General features: G+C 33.1%; 2 protein-coding genes across 2 annotated transcripts; both read right to left on the bottom strand.

Moving 5' to 3' along the window:
- Window positions 1-4,612: 4,612 nt before the first annotated feature.
- Window positions 4,613-6,687, bottom strand: LOC147404171 (ankyrin repeat-containing protein NPR4-like). Its single transcript, XM_086437710.1, has 2 exons — window positions 6,263-6,687; window positions 4,613-5,254 (listed from the first exon to the last, which is right to left on the bottom strand). The coding sequence occupies exons 1-2, from the start codon at window positions 6,407-6,409 to the stop codon at window positions 4,640-4,642; spliced, it is 762 nt and encodes a 253-aa protein (XP_086293836.1). The 5' UTR covers window positions 6,410-6,687; the 3' UTR covers window positions 4,613-4,639.
- A 2,289-nt stretch (window positions 6,688-8,976) lies between these two features.
- LOC147404170 (uncharacterized) lies at window positions 8,977-10,802 on the bottom strand. The gene is made up of 3 exons (XM_086437823.1): window positions 10,763-10,802; window positions 9,492-9,977; window positions 8,977-9,134 (listed from the first exon to the last, which is right to left on the bottom strand). Exons 1-3 carry the CDS (start codon window positions 10,800-10,802, stop codon window positions 8,977-8,979), a joined length of 684 nt encoding a protein of 227 aa, XP_086293949.1.
- Window positions 10,803-16,422: the final 5,620 nt, after the last annotated feature.

Raw genomic sequence — 16,422 nt, 5'->3', positions numbered from 1 at the left:
GTAGTTTCGTATCTTGAGACATACATAACAATTGTTCCCGAACTTGTCATGTCAGGAAAATTGATTGAGTGTGCCACGTGGGATAGTCAAATTATCACGATTCTTAACATATTAGGATGCTAAGGACTTGTTTCGAATAACATTCAGATTTTGCTCTTAAAATAATTAAATTAAAATAAGTTGAGAATTATTGTGTGGGCAAAAGCTGGGGATTATTGTCTGATAACAATAACTCAGAGTAGTTAGTCTGATAAAATGATAAAAATGTCCTTATATGCAAAATGAAGTAATAATTTATATTTTAACCCTTTAAAGGAAAATACTATGTCATGTACTACACCATGGTGAATCCATTCACAAAAGAACATTGAAAAATATGATTGATTGTACATACATGTTAAGACAAACATAACAAGACCTAACATTAGAACTAACCTAAAAAATTCCTAGATTCAAATGATCAATGATGGTTTAGTAACATCAATTAGCAAAAATATGATTGTACATCTAAATAATCAATGGTCATTTGGTAAAATATATAGATCAACAATCAGTGATCAACGATTCTATGTTTATATAATATTTTTTATTTAAAAGAATACTTGAAATTAACCAATGATCAGTGGTCATCAGAGGCGGGGCTACCTTGGGATGAGTGGGGGCTATAACCCACACTGAACTTTTGAAAAAAAAAATGTTGATTTTACCCTCATGTTTGATCAATATTAGTTTTACCCCCTTCAGATTGATGACATGCTTTATAACCCTCACTAAAGCGTTAAAGTTGTTTTCACAACATGATGTGTGACATGAGGTTCCAGCTTGAGGTCACTTCAGCATTATTCATATATAAAAGATGACTTTACCTCCTATGTTTTGTTTGATATTAGATATACCTACCCCCTTTTCAAATTGAAGTTCAATTGAATTGAATTTAAAATAATGAGAGCAGCTATAGGCACCCCAAATTTTATTTATTACACCCTAATTAAAAATAAAGGTAATAAATTAATAGTTGAAGATGAATAAAAGTTGGGCTACCAATAGAAGCTCTAATTTTTTTCTCTGGCCTAATCATAATTGTAAACGACCACAAAAATTGCTTTAACGGTGTTTTAATGTAATATTAAGATAATATTTTGAGTAACACGTTTGTAATGTTTGAATGGTGTGTTTTAATTAGGGTGTGATAATTAATTTAAGAAATTGGGTGTGATTACTAAAAGTTGAGGTGCCAAGAGCAGCTCTAAAAAAAGAAAGTAAAAAAATAATAAAAAATCAAGGTGATTTAGCTCCCCACATTTTGTATCGATATTAGAGAGACGTCTATGCTTGTCAAACGCATGACGTGCATCCTAGGCCTCTATATTCTCGTACACGTACCATACTCAAAAATTTCAAATTATTTTAAAAATTTGTAAAATTCTTCAAACTAGGGTTTAACCCATTAAATTGGCGAATCAACGAATTAATAGATGACTTTTCAATTAATCATTGAACATGGTAAAAATTTACTCTTAACCCTCAAAATTTTATATTCTTCAACATATAAATCTTAAAAAACAGAAAAAGAAAAAAGATAAGGATTGGAGGAAGTTGAAGATGACGTGTCTTATTGAGAAATCTGAAACATCATTTGTATATGTTTTGAAAATTGCCCCTTTTTTAAATGAAAATTTTCTGAATTTATTCGAACTAACCACATCGAATTATTACCAAATTTGAATTTTTTTTACTAGGACTCATGGAAAATGACTTAAGGACCCTCACTTTCAACACCTATCAAACTTTTTAGGGGAATATTTTTGGTAATTTAAGCCTCCCTTTTTTATCAATATTAGAGATAAACCTGTGTTTTCATCCCTCATAGGGATCCCATTGAACTTCTTAAAAAAAAAACAGTGATTTAGTCCACTCACGTTTTGATGGATATTGGAGATATTCACTGTGTTTTTCAAATTGACGACATGCGTCCATTGGCATCAATCTCCACAAACTAATGAAAAATAACATAAGGACCCTCACCTTCAATCACTATTCATTCTCAAGAATTATGGTAACAAAGTTATTCAGATTTTGTAGTTATTCGAAGGAGGTTCAATTTAGATAAATTAGAAAAAAAAATTTGTAAGAAAGTTAGGAAAACTTTGGAGAATATAAAAATGATGTTTTTGAGTTTTTTACCAAAATTTATCATCTTCCATTCTCTAAAAATCCTTCCTTCTTCTTGAGATTTTAATGTTGAAGGAAATAAAATTTTGAAATATCAAATCTAAACCAAGTTTTCTAGCGGAGTCCTGACATCTATGATTTTAATATGAATATTTTATCACTACAAAGTCATTGGTGATTATTGGACAATCATGCTTTTTTTTTTTTTTAACGAGCAAACCCACATTTATATAGAAGGAAATCAAGATTATGGTCAACCATTGTTAACATTTAACCCCCACTGACCAAATATCCTGACTCCACCCTTGGTGGTCATAGACCACTGATCAATGGTCATTGGTAAGACAGACCAACAAATAGTGATTAATGACCTGTAAAAAAAAATTAGGAACTAAACAAGGTAAAAAATGTATAAAAATAAAATAGAAAAAAGGTTAAATTTACATGTTTCTTGTAGGGGTTATGGAGATTTTTATATAATGAAAAATAAAAAAATTTAATTTATCTATGACTATCTTCGCTCTCCCGGGAAGTTGGAAAGAGCGGAGTGGTCATGGACTGCTCCTCTAGAATACGCTTCCAACTTCCGTGGGAAGGCAAAGGCAAAGTTGCATCCAAACAATTTCAAAAGTCAAAATACGTGGAATCGTTTTCAACTCACTCGGAGAGCTTGAAGTTGAATCTGAAACATTCCCGAATGGGTACTAGGCTATTAAATCAACATCAAGCTGTCATGTATCCTTTAATTAAAGAATAATGATTTTCTGACTTATGTGCAATTGTGTATCTCGAGAAAAAATCTATAATTTTAGCACATGCCACATCAGATGAGTATGGGGAGTATGTCCCAGGGGAGTCAAAAATCACGGCTATTAATTAGAAGGTAAAATCCTTTCTTAAGTAAGAGAGAAAAGAGTCGGGATAACTTGACTACCCCACATGGCACACTCAATCAACTCTCCTGATGTGATAAGTTTATGAGTCACAGATCTGTACGTCTCGGGATACATGGTTCCCTTGGGATTCACTTTTTTATAGGAAAGTGCAGTTGTGTATCACGAGACGTACAGATCTATGACTTCCGAACTTGTCACTTCAAGAGTCGATTGAGTCTGCTATGTGGGGTAGTAAGAATATCACAATTCAAGAGGAAAATGTGGAGACTACATGATGGATTAAATATTTGAAAGAGTGATGCTAAATGGATGTTGTTTTTTGACCAACGTCGTGTTCTCTCTCTTGTCCATAGTGAAAAAAAGTGAACTTTCTGATTTGATCACCTTGTGACATTAAAAAACATGATTCGATGCAATAGAGTTGTAGAGGACAAAATTATATGAATTTTAATTTTTTATTTTAAATATAAAAAATAGTTATTTTTCACCGTTGAATTTTATTTTTAAATTTGAGTGCTCGGTGACTGTCTATTTTCAACACTTTGGATCAAACTCAAAAAATAATATTTTTTTTAATGTCCTTTTTTTTTAATATGAATATGTTCATGAAATCTAAAAGATTGTGTTGTTGGATTATTAATGTGATAATCAATGTAGACCTAACAACCCTTTTTAAGATTTGAAATCTAAAAAAATAAATATGTGGACGACTGACAAGAGAGAAGCTCTCTCTATTGCTGATGTCATTGCACCCCATGTCAAACTTTTGTTGGGCTGTGAGCCAACACATCAGAAGGCGTGCCCCAAAAACTGCATCCATTTAACATTTCTCTATTTGAAATATTTACTATTTTAAGGGACATGTGATGGTTTGGTATAAGTGCAACAGCTTAACATCTTAATTTGTTGACAAAGTAGGTCCTGAATTTATAATTCTCATACCCATTAAGTCTAGAGTGAACTAGAACTTGATAACGCCTTGTGAGGACCGATTTAACCCACAATAATATATTATTATGGCCTAAAGCACTACGTCAAAATAGGGGTAAATTTGACCTTGACAACAAGGTCTGTTAAATTTGACTAAATCCAAGGAAATTGACGGATGTTGGTGTTTTTTTTTTTTTTCTTTATGTAGTGAAGGGTGTGAAGAGTTTCCACTTGTCCGAAGTAAAGGTCTTGATCGAGTTGGATTCCAAACTGCTAATAAATGGTCCAAAGGGTTCTATAATTCCTTGGACTTCTTCCCTTGTATGCAGCAAATTCAATGCCATTTGACTCGGATTACATGGAGAGTTCAACATAATCGAAGACGAGGGGAATTCTATTGTTGATGCGCTAGCGAAACCTCTTCCTTTTTGCATATTTGACGGCCTTGTAACCCTTCCCTCGATAGCCAAAACATGCTTAATGGGAGATAAGCTTGATTTACCTCAATTTCGGATTGTAAATAAGAGTCTTCCCTTTGTACACTTCGTTATATTAATTCATTTCTTGCTTCCTTGGAATAAACAAAGTTTTAAACAAGAGAAAGTGTCTCTCATTTTAGTTTCATAGCATGAATTGAAGTACTAGTGATACATGCGTTTGGTTGGTTTGCGGAAGATTCCAGACCCGTATGTGTTGTAGACCACGTCAACAAAGAGAGGAAATTGCCACAAAGCAAACAAGGTAACTGGGACACTAGACATCAAAGTGACTGGAATGGCAACCCATGTAACTCTTTCACGAAGAACAATAACAAGAGTTGCACCAAAGGCTGCCATCATGGTCGCTATAGAGAAGAAAAGTGTGGCGAGACCAATAATCAATCTCATCGGCAAAGACTTGAGAAAATCTTCTTCTGCATAACGTGATGTGAGGATGGTTAGAAACATCAACACTGAAGTGCAAGAAGAGAAGAGTGATAATGCATCTGATACTATAAAAAACATGAAGGCCCTGCTTTGTAGAAAAATGGGGGTTCCTGTATCACCATTGTTGCCACCAGGTACTGTAAAAGCAGCGGTAAACATAACTGTGGCAATGAGAGTAGCAACAATCATACACGCTTCTGCCGTTTCTTTCATCCATGTCTCCCCTTCTTTCACCAACTCCTTGTGCTCTTCCCTAAACAAAGCTCGAGCTGTTGTACCTTCTTTGTTTGCTTCTTCCTTAAACCGGGGTTGTACAATTGTCTTCACCTCCTGTGATGGTGAGGTAAAATTGAATAAAGATAACACAACATGAAAAAGAAAAAAAACAAGAATTTTGTTAGATGTATTAGAATAAAGTGTATTGTTAGAGATAGAGTTTATCTTGAATTAGGATTTGCCTAATATTTTTACCTAATAAGTTCATTTTTTTTATTCTATTAAAGGAATCAATACTTTTATCGTCATTAATTATGATATCAGAGCCAGAGCTCCACTGAGAGCATGATCTAAGTACTAGAATCTAGATTATAAAGGTGTATTAAATTATTGCATGTGAGATATATTGACTAATTTGGATGGACACATTAATAAAATAGGAAAGCTGTGTCTCATGATATATGAGAATATTTAGGATTCACTAATGCTGGGGTGACATTGGATTTACTGTGATTCTCACATTTCTTACGTGGAGGTCCACATATAACCATAAATTTTTTTTACTTGTTTCTCGAGGAAACACATCTACGGTAACGTGAGCATCCCATGTTAGAATTTTGAGAATCGCAGTGAATCCCAATGTCACCCCAGCACGACTCTTTAGGATTATCTAATTAATAAATATTAATTATTTATTTCAATTAAATACGCTTTTATATTATTGGTTGATGTAATTATTTATGAATTATATCTACTCAGTCAATTTGCGCGTAACAGAATAATTTTTTATATCCGAAATTGGAATTTCCTTTATGTTGTGGTGGTAAAACTTGAGCCAGATTAACTTTAATATTGTTTAATTGACATTGATCCCGAGATAGGTTTAGTCTACATGTTTGTTTGGCATTGGTTCAAGCCTCTATAATAAATAATTCAAATTTGATGTAGTAAATTTGGTTTTAAATCTGAATTTTATATAAAACTTTAACCTCAAAATACGTATCACAAAATAAAATCTTAACCGAAAAAGTAAAACAATAATTAAAAATGAAGAAGAACTTACCAATCTAGATCGAACGATATTGTATCTTATAACTATATGTTTGGTACAAAGTTACATACCTCAAACCATTGTAGCTCTCGTTGCATTTGAAGAGCTGCACCAGAGACTCTATCGAGCTGGGAAGAAGGTGCTAACTTTGCAGCTAAATGTAACATGTTATTACCAAATTCATCAGTATGATTTGCAATGCAATTCTTTTGTCCCATATCATATATGAGGTTAAAGACTTTTTCTTGGCGATGTATAATCGCAACTAGAAATATTCCTCGTTTGTTTTCATCGCAGCTCCATAGCAAAAAAGGATTACATTTGAGAATCTCAATAATAAATTCAACAATCCCGAAATTGATGGCTTGGAAGATTGCTTCATATACTTGGGTCTCGTGAAGCTGTGGTACATTTAATATGGAAATTTGGGTACAAATGATTTCGAGTACTTGAAGGGATTTGACGTGTAATAACTTCCTATCATGTATTTGCTTGATACCTGTGGTAGTGTGACCAAAATAAAGTCAAGATTTAAATGATTGATGAAAAGATGGTAATGCGAGAATAGGTGTTACGTACCTGGTAGTATTTTAAGGGCTTTCCAAGCAAGACCAGGCAGTCGATGGATTACTAAAGTATTAAACAAATTTTGCCCAGTGGGCTCAATAAGTTGCACTGGGACACCTAGGAGATAAAAAAAAAAAAAAATGCTCATTTAAAGAATAAGAATGATGCTGAAGTGACTTCAAGATTTGGACCTCACATTGCACACCTGACGTGAAAGTGTATGGGGAGATATGAGTGAAAAAGCATCTAATGGTTCTTATCCACTTTCACATTAAGACGCGCGATACGAGGTCCAATCTTGAGGTCACTCCAGCATGATTCTTAAAATAATATTTTGTGGAATGACAATAATATTTTCTATACGAGTGCAATAGTAAAGCAAGCATGCAATTACATCGGTCAAGATTGCCAAGTTGGTTCAAAAAACCATTCATAATGTGTTCTTTTACCAAGTTTTTGAACAAAAATACTACTTAAAAAGTTATGTGGCTGAATCTATAATCTTAAAACTCATCTAGTCAACGTGAGACTCAACCTAGTTTACTCAATTTGAATGGGTTTCAACGTGATTTGACCCCAAAACTTGATGGAACCAACTTACTCATCAACTCGGAAAATTAGTGAGTCAATTGAGTTAGCTCAAAGCCTTAAGTCGATTCTGAAACTCAACTATCAACCATTGATTTTTTATTTGAAAACTCTTATTTTTTTCTCTCCGAAGTTCATTGTCTTTCAAGATCTCTAACTTATTCAATTTCATCTTCAATCCATTAATTTCAACATCTTGAGGATATTAATGCCTTGATTTTTCTATCTAGAAATCCATCAGATCTTCTACTTCCCCAAAAATCTTATCTTGTTTGTGAGGTATGTGTTGTGTATGTGAACATCTTTGTGAAGTTTATTTAGTAATTTGATCAAATACCTATTGGGTATTTTACTAAACACCTTGTATATCACACCTTTCAATAATTTGTTTGATAATAGCAATGAAGGACAAACCCAACTAATAGTAACAATTGTAAAGAAGATAAACAATTATACAAAGAAAGAGTAAGAACACAATACTCATAACACAAGATTTTATATGGTTCACTTAAAGATTACGTTTACGAAGGTAGGAGCATTGGATCTCGATTTCATTATAAAGAAAACGGAGCAAATCGATACAAGAAAATACTTTTATCACTTAGCTTTACCTTCTTCTAAATCTCAATTTTTTCAAACCTCTCAATCTCTCTTCTCTTTGTTTTCTTTCTTTCTCTACTCTCCTTTCTAGGAAAAACTTCAACTTTGGAGTTACAAAAAAAAAATAATAATAAAACCCCTTTTAGCAGCACTACATAAGTGGGCCTTTTATATAAGTTACAAGCCCAACCCATCTTACCTTGTACCGACCCTAAAAAACAAGTACTTGGACCGGGCCTAATTGTTTTAAGCCATATTTCAACCGTATGAAGATTGAAGGAGATAAATCTTATAAGGTTGAAGAGAAAGGTAATTTTTTTTACCCTAATGGCTTGAAGAAGACTGATTTTGGTGAGAAAAATCAAAGGATATTTGGTTAGTGGTTGAAGATGAGGGCATTTTATGTTAGTTCAATAAATATCAAGGTCAAGGGTTATGTTGTATCTCTAATATTTATTTAGAACTGAGGTATTTGGCATAATGTGAAAAAAACCTATATTTGACGATCCAAGGCCATCGATTTTTTTTTCTTCGACGGATCAAAATTGTCAAATTAATGAAGGATGAGAGAAATTCGATAACTCTAAGCCGTTGAATTTGGGGAACATAAAAAATTTCAACAATCTTGGACTGTCAAAATTCGATTTTTAAAACTCGTGGGGCTTGGCCCATCAAACTTTTTTGTTGAATTTTCCATTTTTCACGTAGTGCGGACCTTCAAGAACACCTGACTAACACATACACACACGCACACGCACACGTACAAGGTAATTTCTGGTATAAATCTCTAAGGCTGGCCCCTAAGGGGGATTCAAACTCTGGATCTCCACTTCCTAAGGCATGGTCTTAGTCTCACCAATCTTCGGGATTAAACACTACTAAAAATAAATAGGAGTTCAAACACGGGCATTGCCCTTATAAATTTAAGACTGATATTACCACACAATTATACTATGGGTATACCCTTAAGTTATGGTATAATAATTAGTAGCTATATATATATATTCTATTAAATCACTCCATAAATGATTTACCGACATGAATATACCAGTCGTTGCCAAATTCCTTGCTGACATCCACTTGGAAATGCAGAATGTCGTCCAGACAGCGTATTCAAAGCAGTCATCCCATAGAAATCTGGAGCAATCGCTAATTTTGGGTAGCGCTGCAGTAGATCCAAAGCTATATCTATACAAGTAACAATAATTCCAAAAAAAAAAGTTAATAAATTAAGAATCGTGTTAATCTGACTACACCACGTGGCAAACTCAATCGACTGCCTTGATGTGACAAGTTTGAGAATCATACATCTGCACTCCTCGGGGTACACGGCTGCACTTCCCCATTAAAAAGTGTATCTTGAGGGAACCGTGTATCCCAAGGAGCACAGATCTACTATTCCCAAACTTGTGATGTCACGTATAGTCAATTGAGTATGTCACATGGGATAGTCAAATTATCACGACTCATAAATTAATAGTCACCATTTTTTATTTTTTTTCGTTACTCGTGGCTAGGATTAGGAATGAAAATAAATTTTATTACCATATATATCAGAGATGATTGCATTAGTAAGAAGAGTAGCACCATTCTTGTTTGTTTCTGGACTTAATTCTTTTATTGGAGTCACAGAGTAAAGATATTGCACCGTGTCCTTATTTCCGTTTAAAGCAGCGTCGACTACTGGGAGGAGGCCATCTGCGTTCTCGATACAAACCAAATTACCATTTTTTGACACCATGTTCTCTGCAATTTCCGTGAACCCACCTTCAGCTGTAATTGAAAGAGCAGTGACACCGTAATTGGTCTTTAGTTCTAAGGCTTCTGGAGTCATAATCCTCACCAATTCCTTTACTAATCTCACATTTCCAGCTAAAGCAACAAGGTAAAGAGCAGTCTCCCCTGCTGGTGTAATTCTAATATTCACTGCATCTTGATTTTGGTCAAGGAAACTTTTTGCACTCTCCCAATCATCGTTGTGGATGGCCTTGATTAGTGGTAGAGACCAAGTGAAGTCTTCACTTGAATGACCTAATGAATGGGATATAAAAATCAATTAAGCTGAATAAATAACCCTCTTTTGATAAAGTGGAATGGAGGAACAAGATTCATTTCCCGGACCTCAAATCTGTAATGAAGTGGTCAGGATGGTTACACGGTTATGTAACTACTTGTATCATCTCTCTATTTAATGGAATCTATCCGGAGTTCAACTAATACATCCAGGAATTCAATCTATCAAACCTTTACATGATACACCTTATCACTACATCACATATACAACTTATTTCTAATTAAAAATATTTAATGTGGGGTTCAATGAAAAGATCCCATATAGAGATTTCCAACAATATTATTTTATCGGTAATAAAATTATAGATCAGAAATATAACATTTTTGGGAAGTCCAAACTAAAGCAAAACCAATTACAAAAAAGCGACGAAAAGAGTGGTACAAGAGCAAATATGGTTGGTTGAAATAAAATACATTGATAGTAATATAAATTTATGCAATTTTAGAAATGATTATAATGGTGTCCTCAATAAATTATATATAAAATATGTCATAATTAATAATATGACCAATGAGCTTATCGAATAACGAGTACTCAAGTAAAACCATATCCAACTTATTGAGTAAGCGTAATATAAGAATAATGTTGAAGTGACCTCAAGATTGGACCCCATATCGTACACCCTGACGAGAAAGTGTTTAGGAATCATAGATGCTTTTTTTCGAGATCACTCGAATCTTGAGGTCACTCTAGCACGATTCATAATAAAAATATTGAATAATTTTAAAGGTAGGAATGTTACCTGGCATAGTCGAGCTTGAAGCTATTTCTGATGAATTCATTTCCTCGAAATAAGAAAGTACCCTCAATCTGCAAGAGTTGGGTGTGTTTGATGAGAAGTATATATATATAAGGCTAAATTATTATTCGAATCTTGAGCACAAATATTGATTTTATAAACATGATGCTCTTTACTATCTTAGAACAATATTTCTCGTCTTTGCACCTCCAAGTTGAGTCGGGCTTGGACAAAACTGATTTTTTTCATCTAGTTCGGGTAGTAGTTTGGGGTCCAATTAGCACCCGTCCGCAGCCCATTGTCAATCAAAGGAAATTATGTCAAAATAAGGCTTTATGACTTTTAACATTGGGATGGCATGATGCATACTTATATTATGAGGGCTCTTGTTAAAGGGCACACATAAAAGTGCTGTAAATACCCTTTGGAAATTGGATTTTGTACTGAAATTTTTATTGCACTTTAAATTTTTTTATGCTAAAATACCATCAGATTCCAATTTCCAAGCGTATTTATTGCACTTTTAAGGTGTGCCCTTAGGAGTGCTATTTATGAGTATGTGTGTCTAAGTGGGAAGATTAATGCTATCCCATGCTCCTCAATCCATGTTGGAGGCTCTATCAAATAGAGCGTTAAGATAAAGGGAAAAGTAAAACAAAGATTACCTAGAGATCAATACTTACTTTCTAGGGATTCGAATTGCAATCAACAATGAACAAATCCCTAGTAAATAACTTTTGTAAAGATTTTAATGAGAGAGAAGTTACCTTCCTCGATTGAGTTTGTTTCTATTTCTGAAGGAAACTTCTATTTCTATCAAGAGTTGGGGACTAATCTTGATCCCGTAAGCAATACTTTCCCTTTAAGAGAGAGAGACAGAGAGAGAGAGTTTTGTTGCCAGCAGAATGCTTGGTAGTTAAGAGGATGATGGACTAACACGCATACACAGAAAGACAGAGAGAAATCCAAACTCTTAAAGCAAAAGGGAATCTAATATTTAAAAATTAAAATGATTCCAGCACTAACACTACAAGTTGAGATAGCAATGATGAAAATAAATACAAGACAAGGTATATAAAGGACACACATATATAAGCAGGGAGACGGCTTGTCAGGCATGGCTCTTTGGCCCCATGCCGGCCGAGCTAACTCAGTCTCCCTCCCTCGAATGTAGAGGATTTGGGCCGAATGCCTCCCAAATCCATGAAACCCACTCAATCTATTGTCACCATCAATCAATGAATTTCACAAATGTCATTTTTTTATTATTATTATAAAATAAATGTGAGTAGAGATCTTAGGGGAATACCCCTGTAACAACAATAGGATTCCAAAACAGAGGAATCCCAAAAAAAAAAAAAAAAAAAAAAAAAAAGCATTCTAGAAAGGAGGGGATCCTCTTGGAGTACCCTGAAGTACCATGGTTTTTAAACTTGGTATCACGTCTCGTCTCATTCACTTCCGATACTGAGTCATCTCGGACGAGTTTTTCGATATGTTTGAGACATCTCGTGAGATAAATCAAAAAATTGAACGTGACTCGTAAATCTCGATCAAAAAATGATTTTGTGAGTTGGTCTTGTTCAGTTCTGATACCGAGTTAACTCGGGTGATACATCTCAATCTTGAACGAGTTTAAAACCCATGTTTAGTACTCTTTAAATAGTGGAGAGGTCATGTCAAAGATTAAGATCTAACCTATCAACGAGGTAGTGATCATGGTTTGAATCAGATTTGAAAAAAAAATGGTTCAAAAAACTTCTACTTTAAGAATGATCATACGGATTGAAAATAAACGGTTATTGGACTTCAACATTTCTGACGGAAGAGATTTTGGTCTTTGTACAACATAGCTCTTTCTCAACTGTCCAACTGACTTACTGGGTACTCCAAGATAAAAATACCACAAAGGGTCTGCCCCCTTCCAACTTTATCATTTTTTAATCTTCTAAATCCCTTACCAAGAAAACTCATTTAATTTTATTGTTATTCCACTATTGTCAATTTTTCAACAATACCTTTTCAATTTTTTTCCTTTTCTGCTCTACCTTTTAACCCCCAAAGAGGATAAATAAGGGTGAATTCTAAGGATGCGTTTGATTGCATATGTGTTTAGTTGCATGAAAAATCAAAATCAATGAAAAAATGAATATGATGAAGATTTTGAATCCATTGTTTAATGTTACTTTAAATAAATAAGAATAAAAAGAAAAAAAAAACAGGAAAATGAGAGGAGAGGATGTGGTGAAGGAGGTGAGGGAGGAAGAAGAGGAGAGGACGTGGTAGTAGTGGTGGCAAAGGTGAGGGAAAAATAAGAAGAAGAAGAAGAGAGAGAGAGAGAAGGTGGTTGGCGATAGTGACAACAACGAAGGTGAGGTTGAGGTTGAGGTTGAGAGTAACGGTGGCTATGGTGATGGTGGGTTAGAAGAAAAGATGAACTAGAATTTTAATTTGTTGATGAAAAATAAAGAGCGATTTCACTTTGGTTGGACATTTGAATGTGAGTAAAAAATGATTTTTCATGAAAAAATACAATTAAACATTTGAAAAATGTCAATTTCCACCTTATTTTCCATGTGCAATCAAACATACCCTAATTGTTTTTATTTTCCTTTTGATCGGTAAGTTGGGGTTAAAGGAATCCTATCCTTTTTATTAATATTAACTCTGATAATATAGTTATGAGGAATAAAATCAGAATCCTCTATTGCAAAGAATTCCCTACAAGAAGCACTAAGCCGAGCAAGATAGTCAGCAACGCTTTTTGTTTTCCGCCAAAAAAACTTAGAAGAACACAAAGTGAATTTCAATGATTCAACTTGAATCTGTTTCACCAACTCTTGATATTTTCAAGAGATTTCAATGTCACCATTGATGCTCTTTATTGAGTACATTGAATCTGAAGAAATCATAATTCAGATAAAGCCTCTAACCAAGGCAAACCTCAATACTTCCAAAATAACTTCTAGTCGTTAGAGATCACATCCATCACTTCAATTCCCGACCATCTTACAAATCAAAGATGCTCATGTTGTAGGCACAAGCAAACTTTAACATATATATACTAAAAGGTGACGTGCAAAAACACATTTATCAAAAGAACTTATTTGTAATTTAAAATGATTAAAGGATTTTTGAAGATTAGATGGTAAAAATGATATTTTTGTAAATTAAACGGCATGTAGTTGCAATTTTTTGAGTTTTTTTATTTATTAAAATAACCCTAATTATATTAAAATTAAATAAAAAATGAGAGCAATTATTACTACTCAAATTTAGATGTCAAACCACTTCTACCCCACCTTCTCCCATTATAATAATAAAGATATATATTTTCATGGGATTTGATTTCACTTTTATTATGTTCGGTCCTTGCCATGCGGCGTTGAAGTCGGTTTTAAAAAAAACTATACCTACACGTACATACAGATCCTACCTCCTAAACACTTGACATTTAATATTTAGTGTTCATATGTGTATATGCACTTACTTTTAATATCCAGTTTCAACTTTGGTGTATTAATAATATTTTAACAAATTTTATTGACTTCATCCAAGTCAACTTTGGTGTATATATATTCAGTCAAGTTCTCCAATTTTAAAACATAGCCTAAACACCTTATAATTGTATGTATCGTCATAGACCTCTATCAATCTACCTGCGTTCTCCTCTGAGGCTCTGAGTTACCAAGCACTTCCCTTGCCAGACAGCGACCAAAGGTTCTCTCTCAAATTTCTTTAGGAGGAGTAATTTACCTTTTCCAATTGTAAGCACAATTATAGGTTCTAGTTTAATTATTCCTTAAAGATTTAGTTTTCCTTTCCTTTCGAAGTTTATTATTACATGTGCGGATGGGCATGTATTTGAAAATTTATTTGTAATTTTAGAAATTAATTAAAGAGTGATGCTGCAACTCATATAGTACAAAAAAGATATTTTGATAATTAACTAATTAACGTGTTCTACCTAAAAAAATCCTGATTGTACTAAGTTTAAATGTTAAGGTGGGGGTGTTTTTGGAATCCAAATTTTGGTGTCGAACTACTAAACGAACCACTAAACCGCTTTCTCTCATTATAATAGTAAAGATGTTTTTTTTTTCTTTTTTTTTTCATACTTTAGACCTCGATTATCACTTTTCTTAAATTTTAGATATTCTTGTTTAAAAAAAAAAATTCAAATCTTAATTGATCCTCAAATTAAAAAAAAAAAAAAAAAAAGAAAAGAAAAGAAAACAAAAAGTAATGATTTGTTTGTTGCAATCCTCCATCATTATTAATCTTGTTATTCATTTTGATGCTTTAATGTGAGGAAGATTAGTTTATTAATATTTAATGTTTTATTTTGCTTCTCTAGTGGAAGGAGGGTATATTCTTAATTCAAGGAAATGAATTCAATCAAAGCTATTTGGGGTTTTATATCCTCACACTTAGAATCAAGCTCGACTCAATCAGTAATGGGATCAAGCTCGGCTCAATCAAGTAACATTCTTATCTTTAAAAATTTCAATACATATATCAAGCTTACTCAACAACTTGGGTCATTTCAATTAAGTACTCATATACCATCATCTCGTTGTATTATTATTATGGGCCAGGATTCGTACACTGTTTAAACAACATTCTAGATAACATTTTGTTCTATATATATGACAAAACAATTTTAGATTAGGCTGATTTTTTTGAGGATGATCTTTATGATAAGTAGATCATCTTCACAAAAAATTAATTGATTATAAAACTTCTATCCCTATGAAAAGTGGTTACAAACTAAATGTTAAAATGAATGGCCCACGATTCTTTAACTTGTAAACTGAGGCTAATAATTTCAGAATATGTTGATTTTTTGCAAAGATGATGTCGTCACCATAAGGATTATCCTTACAAAAAATCAGCCAATTCCAAACATTTTTGCCTATATAAAATAAAACAGGTTATAGTTTTATGTGTATTTGGATCCTGATCCTATTATTATTTATGACAATTATTTAATAATAATCTAAATTTTTACTACTACCAAATTATTTTATGAATAATAATTTTCTAATTAGAAAGTCTTGACTTGATCCATACTTGATTGATGTGTTACGGATACGGAATCATAGATCTATTTTCTCAGGACACACAAATGCATTTCTTCATAACCAAGTGAAAACTTTCTACTTAGAATATCAGCACTCTTATTTTATTTCAACCAATCAGATCTACTCTTCTGCCTCTCTTTATTGAAAGTTATTTTGTTCTTTTGCTTGAACTTTCCAAAAATGTTATACCTTCAATAATGAAGTATCTTGATGAAATGTTTACATCTTTAATATCTCTTTGCTAAGAGCAACTTCAATGTAGATTTGTACTTTTTGTCTCTATATTGACATATTCTCTCGTTACAGAGAAATGCTTTCCTGGAACCTTAATGAATTCCAACACATGGCAACATCAAAATCACTATTCATGTCTCTAATTTACCATTTACATAATTAAAAATAATAAAATTACTTTTGGCAATCCAACCTTACCAATTACACCTCAAGCTAAATATAAAATAAATAATAAAGTTTTCTATTGGAGACCCGGCTTTACTTGTATTACCCCAAGTTAAATATATATAAAAAAAGTTGCTATTGGCAACCCAACTTTACTTATCACACTCCAATTTAAATATA

Source organism: Akebia trifoliata, chromosome 4, assembly GCF_017979445.1.
Source record: "Akebia trifoliata isolate Shusen 1 chromosome 4, ASM1797944v1, whole genome shotgun sequence".
NCBI classification, from domain to species: Eukaryota; Viridiplantae; Streptophyta; class Magnoliopsida; order Ranunculales; family Lardizabalaceae; genus Akebia; species Akebia trifoliata.
The sequence above is the reverse complement of the archived record's forward strand: the minus strand, read 5'-3'. Positions and strand labels throughout refer to the sequence as shown.

Bases quoted from the DNA above. Each gene is read 5' to 3' on its own strand.
- LOC147404171 (XM_086437710.1), bottom strand. From the start codon at position 6,409: ATGGGACAAAAGAATTGCATTGCAAATCATACTGATGAATTTGGTAAT. The intron at 5,255-6,262 runs GTATGTAACTTT...TCACCATCACAG, and splicing joins GAGAGCTACAATGGTTTGAG to GAGGTGAAGACAATTGTACA.
- LOC147404170 (XM_086437823.1), bottom strand. From the start codon at position 10,802: ATGAATTCATCAGAAATAGCTTCAAGCTCGACTATGCCAG. The intron at 9,978-10,762 runs GTAACATTCCTA...CCCATTCATTAG, and splicing joins TTCAAGCTCGACTATGCCAG to GTCATTCAAGTGAAGACTTC. The intron at 9,135-9,491 runs GTAATAAAATTT...TTACTTGTATAG, and splicing joins AATCATCTCTGATATATATG to ATATAGCTTTGGATCTACTG.